This window comes from Staurois parvus, unplaced genomic scaffold (genome assembly GCF_062004578.1).
Source record: "Staurois parvus isolate SC_StPar_1 unplaced genomic scaffold, SC_StPar_1.0 ptg000071l, whole genome shotgun sequence".
Lineage (NCBI taxonomy): Eukaryota > Metazoa > Chordata > Amphibia > Anura > Ranidae > Staurois > Staurois parvus.
The window spans coordinates 8,702,141-8,724,654 of NW_028317867.1; the positions used below are offsets into that span (position 1 = coordinate 8,702,141).

General features: G+C 41.8%; 1 protein-coding gene across 4 annotated transcripts in view; it reads left to right on the plus strand.

Moving 5' to 3' along the window:
* MICU3 (mitochondrial calcium uptake 3) overlaps positions 1 to 21,903 on the plus strand; it is a 213,143-nt gene extending 191,240 nt beyond the window's left edge. For all 4 annotated transcript variants that reach the window (XM_089669304.1, XM_089669305.1, XM_089669306.1 and 1 more), the window contains 4 exons: positions 3,498 to 3,606; positions 9,793 to 9,950; positions 16,332 to 16,400; positions 19,196 to 21,903. In XM_089669304.1, coding sequence (XP_089525430.1) covers positions 3,498 to 3,606; positions 9,793 to 9,950; positions 16,332 to 16,400 — 336 coding nt within the window. In that variant the 3' untranslated portion in view covers positions 19,196 to 21,903. The remainder of the gene's footprint in view (positions 1 to 3,497; positions 3,607 to 9,792; positions 9,951 to 16,331; positions 16,401 to 19,195) is intronic.
* The last annotated feature ends 611 nt before the right edge of the window (positions 21,904 to 22,514 follow it).

Here is a 22,514-nt window from a genome sequence, read left to right on the forward strand (position 1 = left end):
TGTAAGTAAACACTATTTTCAAACTGCCTTTAAAGTTTTTCTTCTCTCTCTGGCTCGTAAATGATGAAAATACCTGATTAGGTAAACATTTATTCAATCCTTCCACAAGAAACCCTACTCACTGGATAGAGAAATAAAAGGTTTACTTTTTCTTTCGCTCTGAAAGAGGAAATAAAAAGAGATCACTCTGAATGTATGAAATGGTTTATGAAAAGGATTCGTCCACATTTCAGTTATAGATACTGGACCAAGGCACCTTCCAGGAGCCCCCTGAAGTAGTTGCATCCAACTAAAATTTCGGCTGTTCCCATTCCACCTGCTGCATTCTTCATATTATATAGTGAAATAAACATTCCATGGGGAGAGTGGAGCTTATTGGCCTTGTTAGGTGTTCAGATTTAGAATTCTCAATCAGAGATATTACTTACAGAGGACCCAGGAGACAATGGAAACTGGAAACCAGGGGTTTAACTCCAGTATCCTCCACAAAAGTACTAAAAAAATTTTTATAAGGCAGTACAGAGTATGATATGATGATGATATGCAAAGTGTGAAGAACCCATACTAATCAATTGGATCTGAATTTTTTAGAGTGGTTTGATATTGATTCTTGTATTTTGCCATATATCAAATAAACCCAGTCTATAGCACCCAGCGCATGCTCGTTGTTGCACACAGTGCCCAAAGTTTATTTCAGTCAGTGTTAAACAGAGCTAGTTTGATGCATGTGAAACATTTAACTGCTGCAAAAATGTATGAGAAAACAAATGTTAATTAATAAAAAAAAAATGGAAAAGTACATTGAATGTCAATTGCCAAAATTATATTAGTGATGCAATATTCAATAATGCAATAACAATGGATGCAACTTTACTGCAGAGTCCACGAGATTCAACTAAATGCTTTGAATTTCAGTACCTGATTACAGTCAGCAGTTAGATTAGTAATTTCTTTTTGTTCCACCAGTGAGTGTGTGGATGGGAGAATCCTCCCCTCTGAGTTATTGTATTCTGGCAGCAGGGAGACTTCCCCTGCCTTCAGAATACACTGGTCAGTGCTGCCGGCTATCCGGCAGTATTGATCAAGAGGAGAAAATCCAACAGGACGGTTGTACAGAAGTTGATTGGTAGCTTTCATATTGCATATTAATATTTTATGTTTTTAGTCAGCAGGTGGAGCTTTAGTCTCCAAAAACTGTTTAATAACCTGTTGTAAAGAGCCTGTTTACAGGTCTCCATAGCTAAAGCTACAATTTGAACACATGACAGTCTGAATTACTTATCCCCGTGACTCATCCATTATTAAAGGGCTTAGTTCAATGTTGCAGTCAGACAAAGCCGGTGGTGGGGGCAGGCTGAGATTGCTGTGCTAGCTTTTTAAATAACTCATAGTGCTCTGGTAATCCTTTGTCATGTACTAAATGTTTATTTGTTGAACAAAGATTATACACATATAGTTAATAAAAACCAATATAAAACATTTGTTTAGAAATTTAAAAAAAAATGTCATAAAATTATTAGAGATAACTTGTTGCACCTGTTTCTGGATTAGGCTTTAGTCTATGTTCTATGCAGTGCAGCTTCTCTAAGTACAGAGGGTGGTGCTTTAAGCCAGGTAACACTTAAAGCGGAAATAAACTCAAACAAATGTTTCCTATTGTGTTCCTCCCCCCTCCCTCTTACTCAAATGCTAATGAAATCTTTTCTAATTTTTACCTATCAGCTGCTTTCTATGCTGGTAGAGAACGCTTCCAGGTTTCCAGCCTAGACCAGTCCCTGCATGCTCCTGGGATTGTTACGTCACATTCATCCCGGGATGCAGCGTGCTACTTTGTGTGCTGCCAGTCTCTTCCAGTTTCCAAATGCCTGGAAGAGACTGGCAGTACATTTGCACGCACGCAGGTTTTTTGTTTTTTTTTAAATGACAATGTGGAGTTGGGGTGGGGGAGAGAATTCACAAGCAGTTTAGTTCCTCTTTAGTTTAGGTTCACACCTATGCAGGTTGCGTTTGAGGCACTTCTGCATTACATTTTTGTACTTATGTTTTTGCTGCGTTTTTGATGCGTTTTATGTTTTTTATCCATTTTCTTTATTTTTCTTGTTGCTAGGCAGATTTTAAATGCAAAACGCATCAGAAACGCAATACATGCTTTTCTGCAGCATTCCCATTGAAGCCTATAGAACCAAAAACGCAATGTTTTGCGTTAAAAAAAAAGCCCTTGACCCTTTCCAAAAACGCATTGGGTGAAAACGCGGAGATGTGAACCATAGGAAATCATGTTAAATAGAGTGTACTGCGTTTCTGCAAAACGCAGCAGAAAAATGCTTGGGTGTGAACCTGGGGTTAACCTGTTTTATCTGCAGGGTTAAGGACTACTCAGCATTAATTGCAAGCAGGGCAAGCAGCTGCACAAGAGGCATGCCACAGAATTAGGCTTTCAAACTAATGTTTATGTTAAGTTTTTTACATCTGACAGCAGTATATACTTGAATACATTTTATATAAAATGCGGACCCTCTCTTTTGATCCTCTTTTGCTGTAGCACAAGCTTGTTCAGTTACTGTGAAAAAGAAATTAAAATTTGTCCAGCAGGTTTTATTACTATTCATGTGAATCTACCATGTACCTATCATTTTGTTTGGAACAGAAAATGGTGTGTTTGGAGTCGTGATGAAAATGTAATGTAATAAAATGCTTTGGAACTATTTACAGTGTTCTAAATGAGCAGAAAAGCCTGCATCAAAAGCGGTGCACTAATATGAAGTGATCTGAACTTCCTTGATCCAATAATGACAGTAATACACTGAAAGATCATTCCATCTCAAATACACATTCTATTTTATGGTAGATTAGGACTGGCAGATGGAACAGTTAACACTTTGGTGACCATGGGCCAAATTTAACAGTGTTAGCATATGTCGGTTAAATTGGCAGCAACTCGGTGGAGCATATTTTCAAAGCAGTTAATGTGACAGTCAGCAAATGATTAACCACCTGGGAATATATGGTGAAGGTCACATTCACTGTCTAAAATATGCCCCATGACTCATTTGCATACTTATTTTTAAAAACATATAATGATTTTATTTGGTAGTGTTTTAATAATACCATGCTCCATTTTTTTTTATTATGGACTGACAAATGAGCAAAAACGGTAATGGAGTGATTTCCAGATTTCACGAGGCAAGGTACGAAACATGCATACTTCCATTAGTCCAAGCTGGACCAATGTAACTAAGCAAAAATATCCATACCTGGGACTCAGCGAGCTGATGCAGCCAACAGTGCTAGATTACTGGAGCCTGGAAGCATTGCATTATGCTATTTCTGCTGGCTGCAGTGCAGAGAGATCAGAAAGTTCAGTTTGGTACAGGAAATATCAGGTTGCATATTACAACCTTCTAAATGACTTTTATTCATCGCCTGCTGATACTTTCATCTACTTATCTAGATAAAATCATTAGGAACTAACCTTGGCTTTCTGCTCTGCTTCTCAGGGAATCTCATTTGATGACTTTAGATCCTTCTTCCAGTTTCTCAACAATCTAGAAGACTTTGCCATTGCAATGCAAATGTACAACTTTGCAAATCGATCAATTGGCCAAGGTGAGTGACTATGATCTTACTAACAAAAAACAATCAGGATGCTTTTTCTGTGTTCCACTATTTAAAAAAAAAAATCAATAAATACACCCATATTGAAGAAAGCATTGCAATCATGATCAGTGGACCGTGGGTGCAATGCACAGGCTCCTGCAGGCTAATCCTCCAGCCTCTTTCAGTTACGGAGCTGGAGGAAGTATAAATTGACTTGAAGTGTGGTGACATCACCACCCTTGTGTTTCATTGAGAGAACTTATCCTTCTGCTGCAGTGCAGATGGTAAAGGTAGTGTCTTCATTCACATAGCTCCGTGAGTGGATGACACAGTCGTATGGTCAGAGCCACGCACAGCTGTTCCGTATTCCAAATGAAACAGATATCTACAGAGAAAACAACCCTAAAAGTCAGGTGAATTTGGAGGGGGTGGTTTGGGGCTGGGGGATGTCTAATGGCACTGTGTTTGGGTCCATTCACATAAGGCACTTCACTGCAGGCCCCAAGCAGGTCCATGTTTTTCTGGCACAAGGATGCACAGGTGTTGCTTGCATCCCTCTGCCAGTGTTCTATTAATTTGTGTTGGGACACGTAGCTGTGAGGACACAGCTGCTGTGTCCTAATATGACATGTGGGTGAGTACAGATCCCTGATCTCATATAGGGTGCATTCGGAGACCCTGCACTTACCCCCATGTCATATTAGGACACAGAAGAAATGAATGGGACACTGGCACGGGGATGCAATCAACATCATGTGCATCCTTGTGCCTGGAATGGAGCCAAACACAGTGCCATTAGCCATCCCTTAACCCCAAACCACCCCTCCAGGTTTACCTGACTTTTAGAATCTCAGCATCCTTGTGCTGGGAAGACATGGACCTGCATGGGGCCCGCAGTAAAGCGCCTTTTTTTTGAATGTGAATGAACCCAAATACAGTGCCATTAGCCTTCCCTTAACCCCAAACCACCCCTCCAGGTTTACCTGACTTTTAGAATCTCAGCATCCTTGTGCTGGGAAGACATGGACCTGCATGGGGCCCGCAGTAAAGCGCCTTTTTGTGAATGAACCCAAATACAGTGCCATTAGCCATCCCTTAACCCCAAACCATCCCCTCAAAATTTACCTGACTTTTAGGGTCTCAGCATCCTTGTGCTGGGAAGACATGGACCTGCATGGGGTCCACAGTAAAGCGCCTTTTGTGAATGGACCCAAACACAGTGCCATTAGCCATCCCTTAACCCCAAACCATCCCCTCCAAATTTAGCTGACTATCAGGGTCTCAGCATCCTTGTGCTGGGAAGACATGGACCTGCATGGGGCCCGCAGTAAAGTGCACCATGTGGATGGAGCCTTACATGTTATACCCTAAATATGGGTGTAACATGACGTGCTGCGAAAGATGACTTATTGGACAAAGAAAAATGTGCAAAGTTGCAAATAAGGGTAACAGATCAAAAAGTAAATAGAACATTGTCAAAAATTGGAAATTAATATATTTAAACAAATGATGAACTAAGTTTTCCTATCAAATATAATCAAATATAAAAGAAAAACGTGCCAAAGATAGCCTTTAGATGGGCACATGTACACAAATTATTAAATGCTCTGGAAGGTTTTTAATAGCAGTTTACCACATACACATTAATGGCCCCCTTTCCTCCCAATCTAACATGCCCATCAGGTTTTCCAGCACAGCGGAAATTAGAATGTTCTGCTTAGACACAGCATATAGCAGTACCAAAAAATGATCACGACACTGTCACTATATGAAAGTGTTGAAGCCCAGCCATACTTGTTATAGAAGACAGAATTTACTTTTTCCGCCGCCTGCTCCACTGAACTTCTATACAAAGCTTAGAAATATTCTGCTGAGGTCTGAAGGACAACTAGGAATGTTGATCCCCTGAGTTCTGCACAGCTCACAATGGTTCCTCCTGCTGACCTCCACTCATTACAGGATACAACAATGACATGGAAATCCGAGGATATGGTCCTATCTTCCTTTCAGGAGCATCTCTTACACAAGTCATACACAAAAAGAATACTTTATCTGTAATAGCTAAAAGGAATAAAGCCAATGGGGTTGATTTACTAAAGGCAAATAGGCTGTGCACTGCAAGAGCACTTGGAAATGCACTAGGAAATGCACTAAAAGTGCAGTTGCTCTAGATCTGAGGAGAACATGCAAGGACAATAAAAAAACAGCAATTTTTTGGGGGTGATTAATTGGTTGAGAGACATCAGCAGAGCTTTTTTGTCTCTTTTCAGAGCTTCCCCTCAGATATAAAGCAACTGCAATTGTAGTCCACGGTATATTTTCCTTTAGTAAATCAACCCCTATGTGTTTTTGTGGCTTAGGTCTCCTTTTTTCAGAGCTTTTAAAGATACCATTTGGAAGTGAGGGTTGAACCATTCAAGAGACCGTTTATGGGTATGTTAGTTGTGACAGAGTGTCAGTGCTGGCAAAGCTACAGTCATGGCCGAAATTGTTGGCACCCTTGATATTTTTCCTGAAAATCAAGTATTTCACACAAAAAAGGTATTGCATTAACACATGTTTTGCTATACACATGTTTATTCCCTTTGTATGTATTGGAACAAATATAAAACAGAGGCAGAAAAGCAAATATGACATAATGTCACACAAAACCCCAAAAATGGGCTGGACAAAAGTATTGGCACCCTTAACTTAATATTTGGTTGCACACCCTTTGGAAAACATAACTGAAATCAGTCGCTTCCTATAACCATCAATAAGCTTCTGACACCTCTCACCCGGAATTTTGGACCACTCTTCCTTTGCAAACAGCTCCAGGTCTCTCTTATTGGAAGGACACCTTTTCCCAACAGCAATTTTAAGATCTCTCCACAGGTGTTCAATGGGATTTAGATCTGGGCTCATTGCTGGCCACTTCAGAACTCTCCAGCGCTTCTTTGCCATCCATTTCTGAGTGCTTTTTGACGTATGTTTGGGGTCATTGTCCTGCTGGAAGACCCAGGATCTTGGACGCAAACCCAGCTTTCTGACACTGGGCCCTACAGTGCGACCCAAAATCCTTTGGTAATCCTCAGATTTCATGATGCCTTGCACACAGTCAAGGCACCCAGTGCCAGAGGCAGCAAAACAACCCCAAAACATCATTGAACCTCCACCATATTTTACCGTAGGTACTGTGTTTTGTTCTTTGTAGGCCTCATTCCGTTTTCGGTAAACAGTAGAATGATGTGCTTTACCGAAAAGCTCTATCTTGGTCTCATCTGTCCACAAGACGTTTTCCCAGAAGGCTTTTGGCTTACTCAAGTACATTTTGGCAAACTGTAGTCTTGCTTTTTTATGTCTCTGTGTCAGCAGTGGGGTTCTCCTGGGTCTCCTGCCATAGCGTTTCATTTCATTTAAATGTCGACGGATAGTTCGCGCTGACACTGATGCTCCCTGAGCCTGCAGGACAGCTTGAATGTCTTTGGAACATGTTTGGGGCTGCTTATCCACCATCCGGACTATTCTGCGTTGCAATCTTTCATCAATTTTCCTCATCCGTCCACGACCAGGGAGATTAGCTACAGTGCCATGGGTTGCAAACTTCTTGATAATGTTGCGCACTGTGGACAAAGGCAAATCTAGTTCTCTGGAGATGGACTTGTAACCTTGAGATTGTTGATATTTTGCCACAATTTTGGTTCTCAGGTCCTCAGACAGTTCTCGTCTCCTCTTTCTGTTGTCCATGCTTAGTGTGGCACAGACAGACACACAATGCAAAGGTTAAGTGAACGTCTCTCCTTTTTATCTGCTTTCAGGTGTGATTTCTATATTGCCCACACCTGTTACTTGCCCCAGGTGAGTTTACAGGAGCATCACATGCTTGTAACATTCTTATTTATCCGCAGTTGTGAAAGGGTGCCAATACTTTTGTCCAGCCCATTTTTGGAGGTTTGTGTGACATTATGTCGAATTTGCTTTCTTTCCTCCCTTTTTTTGTTTTGTCCCAATACACACAAAGGGAATAAACATGTGTATAGCAAAACATGTGTTAATGCAATACGTTTCGTGAGAAATACATGATTTCCTGGAGAAATATCAAGGGTGCCAACAATTTCGGCCATGACTGTATATATGCAATAATTATCGGATATCAGAGCGCAAAAAACAACTTTTCTAAGATTTCCTTGTGTTGAACATTTTATAGAGGCTCACATAGACTCAGCAGAGGATGCTCTGTTAATAACGGTCAGTAAGGCTAGGTTCACATATATGCAGGTGGTGCCGCTGGGGATTTGCACAAAAATCCACGCACACAGAAGAATGTGGACCCGCAGGCTGGTGCCATTAATTCTAATGGCACGCCGCCCGCACTGGAAAACGCAAACGTACTGGGAACCGAGGTTCCCGTGCGGGCTGCGTTTTCAGAAGTGCAGGGACTTCTTCCCTGAGTGTTCTGGGGCATGGGAGTCCATTCAAATGAAAGGGCTCTCGGGCCTTCGCAAAACGCGTCCCGCAGGAAGGCGGATATGTGAACCAGGGGTAAGACCATGTCTTGTCATAAAACCTTTTGGCGCTATATAAATACTGTATAATAATAATAATAATAATAAAAGATAGCTCCCACTGATGCTTGCAGTCTTTAAAAATGAGTCCTGTGCTTAAAAAGACTTAGAAGCTATCATTGCTGTCTTCTGCTTCTGAAATTGCTGGTTTCTTGGCTGACATTATGATCCAATGTCCAGTTTTTATCTGAATCAATGACCTGGAACAAGCAGGTTCTCACTTCATTTTGGCTTTATTTTCTGCACCCTTTTTCTAGGTCAGTGTCTCAAAGTGTGTCAGTGTCTTTGGCATTACAGCAAGGTAACTAGAATGTTTATAAGGAGATCAGCGATAGCAGTCTTCAGGTACTTTTCAGGTTTCTTTTGAAGCTGGACTCCAAGCAAACAGCTAAAAACACATAATGGGGTTAATTTACTAAAGCTGAGAATGCAAAATCTGGTTCAGCTGTGTATGGTAGTCTATCAGCTTCTAACTTCAGCTTGTTCAAATAGATTTGAAAAAAAATACCTGGAAGCTTATTGGTTTCTATACAGAGCTTCACCAGATTTTGCACTCCAACGCTGTTAGTAAATCAACCCCAATGTAATAAACATAAACATAAGGGGGTTGCTTTACCTACTAAAACAATATTTTTATCAGCGCATTGGTGAGCTTATCTCTCTGTCACTCGGCTCTCTCTTGCTATCTGTATGCTCCATGTTAGCAAATGAGCTGCTGTTAGAAACCATGGGGCCCCTCACAGCCAACCTGACCGTGCCCCCCTCAAACCACAGGGCCCCATATAGCCAACCTAATAGGGCCCCCCATTTAAAAAAAAAAAAGTTTACTATGCTTCAGTTATGAATGAACACAGTGCATGATCAGTACCAATCACTCATTGTGTTCATTCAGGAATGGAAGGGCTGTTAAATTACTGGAACTGAATCCCCTGTATGTTTCTCTCTACAGCAGCTGAAAGCTAGCTGGAGGGGGGGTGTCAGGGAGAACAGAGAGAGAGCCATACAGGGGATTGGTTCCAGTAATTGCCCCGCTCACCCTTCCAGCCCACATCTGATTCACCCAGCTGCCTGGGCCCCCCTGCAGGTCTGGGCCCTGTACAGGAGGATTGGTGGTACCCCCTTATCCACATCCCTGACTACAGCACAACTGACTGGCTTTCTTTGCTGTTTCTACCTTTCCCTTTCTGGGTTTTACTGTACTAGGGAGTGCATTAAGTTAATACCATGTGAAATTCAGGTACTTGCACTGCTTGTAGTTAAAACTACATTTTATGATGTATTAATAAATAGAGTGATTCCCCAATTTGGTTAGTGTCCTTTTTTAATGTTTGGGGTTCAGTTTTAGGTAGTAAAGGGCGTACTTTGGGGATTCTGTACTGTACAAGAAACAGCTGTAGTGTGGAAGGTTCATGGTATAGTTCTCGATCCGACTCCCCTTCCTTCTAAACTAAATGAGAGAAGAGCTGTGTATGGTATGCTCATATAGTCAACATATCTACCTCTGCCCTCAGAATGCCGATGTTTCTTTCGTGTGTCATATTTCTCCTCCATGACCAATTAGGATTTAAGAACGCTCAATGACAAAACAAGATGGGAGATTTTCCTCTTATAAGGATTGGCTTTACTCTTTTGATGTGTGCTTTCTCCACAGATGAGTTCAAGCGTGCCGTATATGTAGCTACAGGCCTGAAGCTGTCTCCGCACTTGGTGAACACTGTGTTTAAGATCTTTGATGTTGACAGAGATGATCAATTAAGCTATAAAGAATTTATTGGCATTATGAAAGACCGTCTGCACCGAGGGTTCAGGGTGAGGAATTACTTTGTAACATTTAAGTCGTTCTCGGTGGTCACTACTGTTGCATGGTAGCAGTTTTATACACTGTACAGAGTATACTTGCCTTTATTGTTGATGGCTTCAGTGTGTGTTGCAGAAAATGAAAGCCCAACTCCAGGAATTAAAAAAAAAAATCCACCCTTGCAGTGATCTGTGTACTTACTTTTTTTTTTAACCAGTCCAGTTCATTCTTGTGATTCAGCAGCTCCAGCTCCCCTTTGTAAGGGAATGCTCAAGAATGGCTGTGATATCATTCATAGGTAGTACAGTGGCTAGCACTTCTGCCTACCAGCACTACGGTCATTGGTTCAAATCCCAACCATGTCACTACCTGTATAGCCTTTGCCTATTCTCCCTGTGTCTGCATGGGTTTCCTCCCACATTCCAAAGACATGCTGGTAGGTTAATTGGTTCCTGTCTAAATTGGCCCTACTATATGTATGAATGGAAGTTAGGGACTTTGATTGTAAACTCCTCGAGGGCAGGGACTGATGTGAATGTATTTGGAACTTGACAGTGTTATACCTGTAATAATAATAGGCTCTCCTGCCCCAGCCATCATTGGCATTCCCTCCTCTCCCCTGCAGCAGCTGCTCTCTGGCACAGGAGATCCAGAGCTGCTGGATGACATGACTGGACTGGAGTGGATTAAAAAATAGGTAGGTACACACATTTTTGTTAGGTAGAAAAAGAGGTGATGGAATTTTTTTGTTTTTTTTAAAGTTAGGCTTACTCATTATGTCAAGGGGATTACGCCCCAGTGCTCTCCACCTCTACCCAAAGTTAGTCTCAGCATTATAACATACAACAGGGACATAAGGATATTGTACATATAGGAGGCTGGTGTTTGATTGGAACCGGTCGCAGCTTACAGAGCCACTGCTGGGGACCCTGCAGGGAGGAATAAGCTAAGTATTTACACCTTAATCCTGTTCCCCTAGAGGCCTAGACTAAACGAGATTGATTTTAAGCAACCACATTATTGAAATTGGGGTGAAACCAATTGAAACCAGAATAGCGCGAGTGAAAATGTATATTCTATCAGTTCATCATATTTGCTCACTTCAGAACAGAAAATTGTAGGTGGAGATTTGCGGGGCTTTTAAGGGGTCATCACAGAGGTTGATTTACTAAAACTGGAGAGTGCAAAATCTGGTGCAGCTCTGCATAGAATCGGCTTCCATTTTTTTTGTCAAAGTTTACTTGAAAAAGCTGAAGTTAGAAGCTGATTGGCTACCACACACATCTACTCCAGATTTTGCACTCTCCAGTTTCAGTAAATCAACCCCCAAAGTGTACTGGGCTTAGATACATAGACTCATTGGCATCAGCTTCTGTTCTCTGATGACGCATACAATTAAATGAATAATTTAATTAATTAAATGAAACGCATACACACCATAGGACCTGTTTGGGAAGAAGCCAGGTAACTTACTGGTATAGTTTTAAAGCTACATGGAAAGAGTGAGTGCAAACCACATAGCCAATATGGTGACCACAGTAGAGCCTTGGCACCTCCATAGGAATGAGGATGGGGAAGATCTTATTGTCTGCAGCATGAATAGCATTATAGCCAAATCCTGTTCTACTTCTGATCATTTTTTAATTTACGCTTTAAATTTAAATCACCGTTTTTGACAAGAAAAATCAATCCTCTTCATCTATATCAGGGGTGGGCTGACAACTCATGCGGCCCCCGGGCAATAGGGACACATGGGGCCCCTGTGTCCTTGCTCAAAAAAGCCTATGAAAAAGGTACCAGGGGCATCTCATGGGGCCCCCTACTGACCCCGGCCCCTCGGGCAGTGCCCGAGTTTCCAAATGGTCAGTCTGCCCCTGATCTATATGCATTCCAAGGATTTTAGGAAACTAATTTAGACTTTTACCCGCTTCTCCATTGTAGATACTGAAGCATTCCATTGCAGGATTTCCTCAAACAGAATGATTTGATAGTACTGAGCGTGAGGACTAGTGAGCCAATCATATGGGTGTTACTTGACATTTTTTTAATAATGGTGAATTGTAATGGCTTTTGTAGAAATAATATAAACTTTTAGAGTGGCGTTGTTTTTTAAGATAGAACATCTGTATGTGAACCAGCTGTCCTTTTCATGAGTGACTGATGAAGGGTAATTACACATTACATATCAGAGTGATAACTGTGCAATATTTTTAGATACAATTACATCCTAGTAAAATTTTGGAAGAATTCATTATTTGCATTTTTAGTTTAAGATATGTTGTGCTGCCACCTGCTGTTCAAATATGTAGGCATTGAGTCCTAAACAAAAAAAAAAAGCTAGTGTGTGAGAGCAGAAAAAAATGTATTGTGCAAATCAAGGTGGTTCAGATACTTTAAAGGTGACCAGCCAATGTCTAATATGCATCTAAGCATTTGCATGAAACCCAGCAGAGTGTTAGACACTATGGGGTTGATTTACTAAAACTGGAGAATGCAAAAGCTGGTGCAATTGTACATGGTAACCAATCAGCTTCTAACTGCAGCTTGTTCAATTAAAGTGGTTCTAAAGACTGAAGTTTTTTTTACCTTCATGTATTCTATGCATGAAGATAAAACATCTTTTGTGTGCAGCAGCTCCCCAGACCCCCCCCCCCCCCCCCCTCCATCCCTATCTGAGCCCTCTCCAATCCAGCGACGTTAAGGACTACCTCTGCTGTGTGGGGAATTTTCCTCCTCATTGGCTGTCAATTACAGCCAGTGAGCCAATGAGGAGAGGGGATGTGGGGCTGAGACACGGTTCTATATGTCTTATGGACGCGTAGAGCAGTGGCTCAGGGACGAGCATGCAGCAGTGCCTCCAGGGCGAGCTGATTTCCCTGGGGGTACTGCTTAAGGGGAAGGAGCCAGGAGCGCCAGCGGGGACTGGAAAAGAAGAGGACCAGGGCTGCTTTGTGCAAAACCATTGCACAGAGCATGTAAGTATAGACATGTTTGTTATTTTAAGAAAAACTAAGCTTTCGTGTCAGTATAAGCTTTGAATAAAAAACCTGGAAGCTGATTGGCTACCATGCACAGTTTTAGTAAATCAACCCCTATGTGCTTAGTTTACTGGCCGTACTTCGGAATCTAGGAGATTCAATGTAAATCCTTTTAATCTCAAAATCCTATGGCTGTATTTGGTGCATCCCTTCTTATCTGTCTGGTTCGGATTTCTCTGTAGCCCACACTGGAGCACTGAATTGAATAGTATGTATTTTGCATAAAAAATGTTTTGGAAAGTTAGTACAGCAGGCATCTTTTACTCATGGCTTTCTTGTCAAATGTCCTGGAAGGTGCACTCACTTAGACCTTCACTAGACTTTAAATCACTGAATCCAGTGCAGTCTGATCCAGAATGCACAGAAAGCCCCCAGTACTATCACACCCACCCCATGTACATGAACTATTAGATCACTTGTAAATTGTCTAGACCAGGGATCTCCAAACTATGGCCCAACACATGTCTGGTCACTACAAGATTTTATCAAGCTCACAGCTGGGGTCAGTGGTGTATCCTTAATGTGCACTGATTGAGGATTAGGTCAGTCAGAGGCTGTCTATGGTCTCTACTTTTGATATTAGGGGGATCACTGATAAGAACCCTGAAGTAAGAGCAGGACTCTGAGGCAACCTTGATGTAAGGGGGTACTCTGATAGAGACCCTGATGTAAGGGGGAATCTGTTGGGTCCCTGTTTTAAGATGGACTCTGATGTACGGCAGGACTGTGAGGGGACCTGATGTAAGGGGGACGCTGATGTAAAGGGGGATTTGATGGGGACCCTGATGTAAGGTGGGACTGTGATGTTAAGGAGGACTTTGATAGTGACTTGATGTAAAGGGGAACTCTGATGAGAATCCTGATTTAAGGGGTGACTCTGATGGGGACCCTGATTTAAGGGGGGTTCTGATGTAAGGCAGGACTCTGATGGTTACCCTGATTTAAGGGCGATTCTCATGCAAGACAAGACTTTGATGGGGACCCCAATGTAAGGCGGGACTTTTATGTAAGGAGAACTCTGATAAGGACCCGGATGTAAAAGAACCCTAATTGGGATTTTTTCAACCTGCAAACATACATCATGTCCCTTGTGTTGAAAAGTGTGAAAACCCCTGGTCTATACCAATTGATTCACATCTTGGGGAGAATGTGCTTATATTTTAGAGTAGACTTGTTGCAATGTATTTATACTACCTAGCACTTCAGTACTGTGTAAGTCTGAGAAATGAAGACTGCACTGTCCAGAAATGTGGGTGGCTATAAGCCTGGCCATTTATCTAACCCCATAAAGGTTCCATAGAATGAGTGTCCCATGTTATAGAAAGGAGACACTACTCCTGCACATAGTCCTAGCACAGTCCTGCTCGTGTATATGGTTGTGCTGCAAAGTCTGCATATCCTGGCACATACTGGCAAATCGTGAAACTTTGGCATTGATATTGAAAATACGACTGATCATGCCAAAAAACACTCTTTTATTTAAAGACAGTGATCATATGAAGCCATTTATTATCACATAGTAGTTTTTCTCCTTTTTAAATCATAATGATGGCCCTGATCAAAACTTTACATACCCTTGCATTTTTGACCTTGGTACAGACACACAAAGTGATAAACACAGGTTAAAATGGCAGTTAAATGTTACATTTCCGCATCTGTGGCTTTTTAAATTGAAATTAGTGTCTGTGTATAAATATTCAGTGAGTTTGTTAGCTCTCACATGGATGTACTGAGCAGGCTAGATACTGAGCCAGGGGGAACAGAAAGGAACTGTCAAAAGACCTGTGTAACAAGGTAATGGAACTTTATAACAATATATAAAGATATCCAAAGCCATCAATATGCTAGTCAGTACTGTTCAACCACCTATTAAGAAGTAGAAAATTCGGGATCTCTTGATACCAAACCATGGTCAAGTAGACTAAGAAAGAGGAATTGTTTGGGATACAAAGAAAAACCCACAGGTAACCTCAGGAGAAATACAGGCTGTTCTGGAAAAGGACAGTGTGGTTGTTTCAAGGATCTCAATACGACAATGCCTTAACATGTCTTACAGTTTCTAACATACTGTAATCTGGAGTGACAGGACCAAAATAGAGCTTTATGATCACAACCATAAGCGCTATGTTTAGAGAGGGGTCAACAAGGCCTATAGCGACAAGCATACCATCCCCACTGTGAAGCATGGTGGTGGCTCACTGATGTTTTAGGGGTGTGTGATCTCTAATGGCATGAAGAATTTTGTGAAAATTCATGGCAAGATGAATGCAGCATGTTATCAGAAAATACTGGGAGACAATTTGCAAGAAAGCTGCTCATGGGACGTTATTGGATTTTCCAGCATGAAAATCCAGAAGGCCAAGTTGACCCTCTAATGGTTACAGAAGAAAAGGTGAAGGTTCTGGAGTGGCCATCACAGTCTCCTGACCTTAATATCATTGAGCCACTCTGGGGAGATCTCAAACGTGCGGTTCATGCAAGACGACCAAAGACTTTGCATGACCTGGAAGTATCTTGCCAAGACGAATGGGCAGCTATAGCACCTACAAGCATTCGAAGCTTCATAGACAACTATTACAAAACACTGCACACTGTCATTGATGGTAAAGGGGGCAATACACAGTACTGAGAACTAAGGGTATGCAGACTTTTGAACAGGGGTCATTTCATTTGTTTACTTGTTGCCATGTTTTGTTTATGATTGTGCCATTCTGTTATGACCTACAGCTGAATAGGAATACCATAAGTAATAAAAGAAATGTGTTTTGTCTGCTCAGTTATGTTTTCTTTAAAAATGGTACAACATTTTCCAAGGGAATGCAAACTTTTGAGCAAAACTGTATTTCCTCACATGGATCTAATGTTTACATGAATATACCGGGACTAAATGTTCCCATAGACCTTCTGTGACGGCCATCTCCTTACTGTTGCACAATCCTTTAAAAACTTGAGTTACATATTAGTGCAGATTTTACGAAAACAGACTTGCATGCTGTTAAATGTGTTCTTTTCCACCTTTACTGTCTGAAACCTTTGAGCATTCGATTTCTTTATGTTGTTCTGCTATTCGGACACAACTCGTGCTTGGTGTAGACTGATTAGTTTTCAGGTGCAGCACTTCACAAGACCTTCCTATAACAGTAAACACTGTTTATACCTGGACCTGTAAGAAATATTGCTCTATTTTATTTTATTCTACAGAATTTTATTCCTTAAGTCTGTTTACTGTCACACATAACATGTTCTTCTACTCTCGGAAACTAACCAATCACGTATTTTTGTATTGTATTTTTTACACTCTTCTCTGGCTGCTTCACCATCTTTGTATCCGCACCCATCTCTTCTGCTGTGCAGGGTTACAAAACTGAGCAGAAATATACCTCTTTCCGAGCCTGTCTGAAGAAACAGCTCAATAGTAGATAAGTAAGTCGCCTCTCTGTTTAATCCAGTCAGCAATATAATATCAGTTGTTTTAATGTTTAGGATTACCATACACCGAGCAACTCCTGGAGCCTGTTGACAGTGTAATGAAATGGCTCCGCACAGTACCATAATCAGTCAAAATATATATAATAAGTATGCTGAACACTGGGACAATATACAGTTATGTTTTTTGAATTTACATTTTTAAAGAGGAGTTTGTACAGAAAAAGAGAGCAAAAAAAAACAGACAAGGGAGCACTCTCATCGTGCATTACCCTGGTATACCACATATTTATTAAATAGACAAAAGGATGTATACTCACAAACCAACGATAATAAAAGCAGTGTGTATGGTCCACAAAAACAGTCGCAAAAGAGCTGTGTCTCTATTGCGGATAAGCTAACGCGTTTCAGGAGCTGAACCCCCTTCAAGGGGGCGTTAGCTTATCCGCAAAAAAGACACAGCTCTTTTGCGACTGTTTTTGTGGACCATACACACTGCTTTTATTATCGTTGGTTTGTGAGTATACATCATTTTGTCTATTTAATAAATATGTGGTATATCATGGTAATGCACGATAAGAGTGTGCCCTTGTCTGTTCTTCTTTGTCAGTGGTCAGATTTCCCGATCTTTGAAGGGCAGCACCTCTTCGTTTGGCATCCTGACATTTTTCCAGTTTGCATGAGGATTGGAGCGCTGGTTTTGTTTGTTCATCTTTAGAAGAAGAGAGCATATGACAGCGGGCAGTATGTCCTGGAGAGGAGTGTAGAGGGTATGACAGTGGGCATTATATACAGGAGAGGAGTGCGAGGGGTATTACAGAGGGCAGTATGTACAGGAGAGGAGTGCGAGGGGTGTTACAGTGGGCAGTATGTACAGGAGAGGAGTGCGAGGGGTGTTACAGTGGGAAGTATATACAGGAGAGGAGTGCAGAGGGTATTACAGTGGGAAGTATGTACAGGAGAGGAGTGCAGAGGGTATTACATTGGGCAGTATGTACAGGAGAGTAGTGCAGAAGGTATTACAGTGGGCAGTATATACAGGAGAGGAGTGCAGAAAGTATTACAGAGGGCAGTATGTACAGGAGAGGAGTGTGAGGGGTATTACAGTGGGCAGTATGTACAGGAGAGGAGTGCAGAAAGTATTACAGAGGGCAGTATGTACAGGAGAGGAGTGCGATGGGTATTACAGAGGGCAGTATGTACAGGAGAGAGGAGTGCGAGGGTATTACAGTGGGCAGTATATACAGCAGAGGAGTGCGAGGGGTATTACAGAAGGCAGTATGTACAGTAGAGGAGTGCGAGGGGTATTACAGAGGGCAGTATGTGCAGGAGAGGAGCGCGAGGGGTATTACAGTGGGCAGTATGTGCAGGAGAGGAGCGCGAGGGGTATTACAGTGGGCAGTATGTGCAGGAGAGGAGCGCGAGGGGTATTACAGTGGGCAGTATGTGCAGGAGAGGAGCGCGAGGGGTATTACAGTGGGCAGTATGTACAGGAGAGGAGCGCGAGGGGTATTACAGTGGGCATTATGCACAGGAGAGGAGCGCGAGGGGTATTACAGTGGGCATTATGCACAGGAGAGGAGCGCGAGGGGTATTACAGTGGGCAGTATATACAGGAGAGGAGCGCGAGGGGTATTACAGAGGGCAGTATGTACAGGAGAGGAGCGCGAGGGGTATTACAGTGGGCAGTATGTACAGTAGAGGAGTGCGAGGGGTATTACAGTGGGCAGTATGTACAGTAGAGGAGTGCGAGGGGTATTACAGTGGGCAGTATGTACAGTAGAGGAGTGCGAGGGGTATTACAGAGAGCAGTATGTACAGGAGAGGAGTGTGAGGAGTATTACAGTGGGCAGTATGTACAGGAGAGGAGTGCAGAGGTAAGACAGCAGGCAGTAGGTGTAAGCGACAGATGCAAAGGCTATAACAGTGAGTGGTATGTGCAGGACAGAAGTGCAGAGGGTATGATGGCAGGCAGTATGTATAGGAGAAGATTTCGGAGGGCTCCTTGTTCAGAGACCATGCTGTCAGTGACAATTTTAATCCTGCACTAGAGTTCAGGAACCCCTCTGTTTGATTCCCAATCATCTGATCACTATGATAGCCAATCATGGTGATCACAGGGGTTTGTTTACAAAATAACATACTGGCTCAGCTCAGTCATTGTTCCTCAGCAGGCTGCAGCTATTACAGTGAAATGCACACAGTAAAAAAATCATTAAAAAGTAAAAAAAATATATAAACCATTTAGTGCAAATTGCATTTTGTAGAACATTTTGTGTCCATTTGGCAGCTTATGATAAAATAAAAATGTAGAGAATGTATACAGTATGTAAAGTGAAAGGTGTATACAGTATATCCTTAAAATGAAAGTATGCTTTATGTAGCAGATGCTGCCAAACGTGGCCTGTTCACCTAGGTTACATTAACCTCTGGTCATTAAATTCATAAAACGTGTACAGAATCAGGGGCGGACTGACAACTCATGGGGCCCTCGGTCAATAGGGGATCATGGGGCCCCTGTGTCCTAGCCCAAACTCAAAAAAGCCTATGAAAAAGGTACCAGGGGCATCTCATGGGGCCCCCTACTGACCCCGGGCCCTCGGGCAGTGCCCGAGTTTCCAAATGGTCAGTCCGCCCCTGCACAGAATGCTTTAGTTTAAATATGCTCAGTTTGTACAGCATTATGAAGACATAGGAATCCCAAGTACCATGTCCATGTTTTTAGTCAGAAGACACTGATAGATGTGGAATATGGCATGTACGTGTTCTAATCCATGTGATTTTATTACTAGGAGAAGGCAAAGCATGGACTGAAGGACTACTACACGTGTGTCACATCCGTCACCAGGCAACACTTCCGAGAGTTATTCCGGACTTTTCGGAACAGAGATATGTTGAGATAAAATGCTGTTACAATATTTTTTTACCTATACTGCGTGGAAGGCATGATCACAGGCAGACAATGTAGCACCTCTTATCATTTTACACTTATGGTATTTATTGATTCATTTTTGTGCACTGATTCTTTTACAAGCTTGATTTTTAAAACTCACAGAAGTGCAGCAGCAAAAGGGCATGATTTTATTTAGGTTCTCTCTATATTTTTACATATTTATATTATGGTCTCTTCACAGATGTTTTATTTTAGCATGTGTTATGCACCTCTGTGTAATTCTTCCAAGACAGTGGAAAAGTTGCAGAGAGCCTTTCTATTAATTGAGTTTTGTCTCTTTGTTGTTTGATGTAAAGGAACTTTTAAACATGCACAGCTCGATAACTATTTCAGAACAATGATGAGCATCCATTTATCTCTGTAGGTAAAAAGAACTGTCATATGTGCTCAGCTTGGAGCAGCCTTCTGAAAACAGAAAGACACTGCGCCTTCATGCCTGACAATGTTGGCTGTGACACTGGAGTGGATAATGGCTTGACAGTTCTCTTTCCATAGAGCTGTATGGAGGCTGTCAGACATGTACTGATGCTTATCACTGGTCAGAGCTGAAGATACCAGTATGTAGGTGGCTATGTATAATAGGCAGTCACATAATTACATGTGCTTCTATTCTGCTTCCAGGTGATAAAATACAGTCCTGATATGTTAATTGTACAGGAAAGAAGAGTGCCTGTGTTGCTCAATGTCACTAATTATACACATGTTAGGGAATCTGATTCATTCATAGGAACACCACCTCCACTGTTAGTCGTATTGCTGAGGTTGGGGTTCTATAGGCTAGTCTAGATTCAAACATTGCATCCATTCCTTATAAACTAATATTACTGCACAATGAATGAAACTGATGTCACCAGGTTTAGACTGTATTGTCATCTTGTTCCGTCATCAAAAAATATTTTAAGAAGAGCTTATCTCTGGTGTATCATGGTGTAGGTAGCAAATATATAAAATAAAATCTCCCTCAGACCTATGCAGAAATGTCTAAAACGGAAGACAGAAGCAAAAAATTCCGTACTGTGTCCATCTCTGGTAACAGAATGATCTACATCTTCTGCAGCTGGCTTGTAAACAACTACAGAGTCCCTATTCCTCTACTGCCTGGTGCCCCAGACAGTGGTTATCCTATGAAAGCACCGTATGTTATAGTCACTTAACAATACCAAGTTTTACCAGCAGGTGGAGTGAGTTCAGATCACTCTTCCAAGAGAGTTTTGAATCTAGATAGATTGAAGGGTTCTCCATGCTACTAAAATTAACAAAACTGAATACATTGGTGGGTATTTCCAGTGTTTCTGGACATCCAGGCTTGTGTTATGTTATGCTGTTGCCTCAGACACTATTAGCAAATATGCCTTTGTTTATACATGTGACTACTGTCTGCTGTTCTGATGCCACAACAAGTCAACCCAGGTGCGTTCTTATATTAAAAAAAAAAAGAAGTTGCATTATCAATTAAACATAACAAAAATATAAAATTAATTAGAAAGTATAGAGCAAGCCCATATTAGCACTTACATTTGTCTTACATGTATGTTTCATAGTTATGACAGAATTATAAAATTGTACTGAGCATTGAGGACCTAGTTGTCAGGGGATGCTATCAATGCATGTGAAGTCCCAATACCATTACCTCTCCTGAATGATTACTGTTACATCTACATTTACATGCTTTTAAATATTTTAACAGGAAAGTCAGCAGTGTATCTTTCTGTGCAAACATTCAGCAAGCTGTAATGATGATCATACATTTAGCAATTTTGGAAGCATCCCATTAGGTTTTGGTTAAAAACATGCTTTTATGGAAAAGATGTGGTCCACAACAATTTCCCCCATGGTTAGATCTGTGGTCTCCAAACTGCGGCCCGGGGGCTGCATGTGGCCTTTGCTTGAGTTTATCTGGCCCTTAGGGCACTATCCCACCAACTGTCACCAATGATGGAGCACCATTCCCCCTACTGACACCATCCAAGGGGCGTTATACTTCTCACTGATATCAATAATGGAGTACTTTTCTTCTCACTGACATCAACAATGGGGCACTATTCCTTCTTTTAAAATCAATGATGGGGCATTGATGCTGGGGAATTTTCTACTGCCACTGGCTACAGTCCGGCCCCCCTAAGGTCTGAGGGACAGTAGACTGGCCTTTTGCGTAGAAAGTTCGGAGACCCTTGGTTTAGATTAACAACTGATTTTTCGATCGACTTGCAATTGTTAGAGATTCTGTATACAGCCCTACAAAACAGGCAATGCACAGTCCACATGTGTTTATCTGCTGTTTCTCTGCAAACAGGAAACTGGAACTCTAAAGACATAGAGTTTAACCATAGATGCAGATACAAAATTGTAAGCACCGCCATCTACTGGCTGAAAACATATCTCTACTGAATAACACAAAAAACAGATAAGTGAGCGATAAAAGTAGCTTATAGCCGCTGAACACAAAAGGTACCTAATCAACCTCCAAAACTCATATGTAAACAAAAGGTGCAGCGTTATAGAATCCAAGATAAATGAATAAAATAAAAATAGGTTTTAAAACCAGTATCTCGTTTTGCATAAATTATTGTGAACAACACAGCATAGTGCAAAAATACATTAAAGTGCAAAAATTAAAGTCCACATAATATATGTCACTATGTCGTGACTAATTCAGAGATAATCGTGCGTGCCCAGTCCACAATATCCCAGTGGGTTGAGTGTTGAGAGGATCATGAGGATCCCTATTAACAAATAAACGTGGTGATATCCAAAATTGATATAAGACTGCGCACTCACCAGATGTGCAATCAATATGCGCATGTAAGAGATAACCCCTCTTAAGGTAAGGATCCAGGAAACCCTCTGGAATGTGGTCTGGTCTATTCTCGTACTCTGCTCACCCAGCTATCAAGCATGCCTCTGTCCTCCTCAGACGTGACTCTCTCTGCCCAGTCACCCGTCCCGGAGCCCACAAACGGCTTCCAACCGGCTTGATCCACAACTGTCTACTGTCTAGGAAGTTGAATCGAGGAGTAGACAGTTGTGGACCGAGCTGGTTGGAAGCCGTTTGTGGGCTCCGGGACGGGTGACTGGGCAGAGAGAGTCACGTCTGAGGAGGACAGAGCCATGCTTGATAGCTGGGTGAGCAGAGTACGAGAATAGACCAGACCACATTC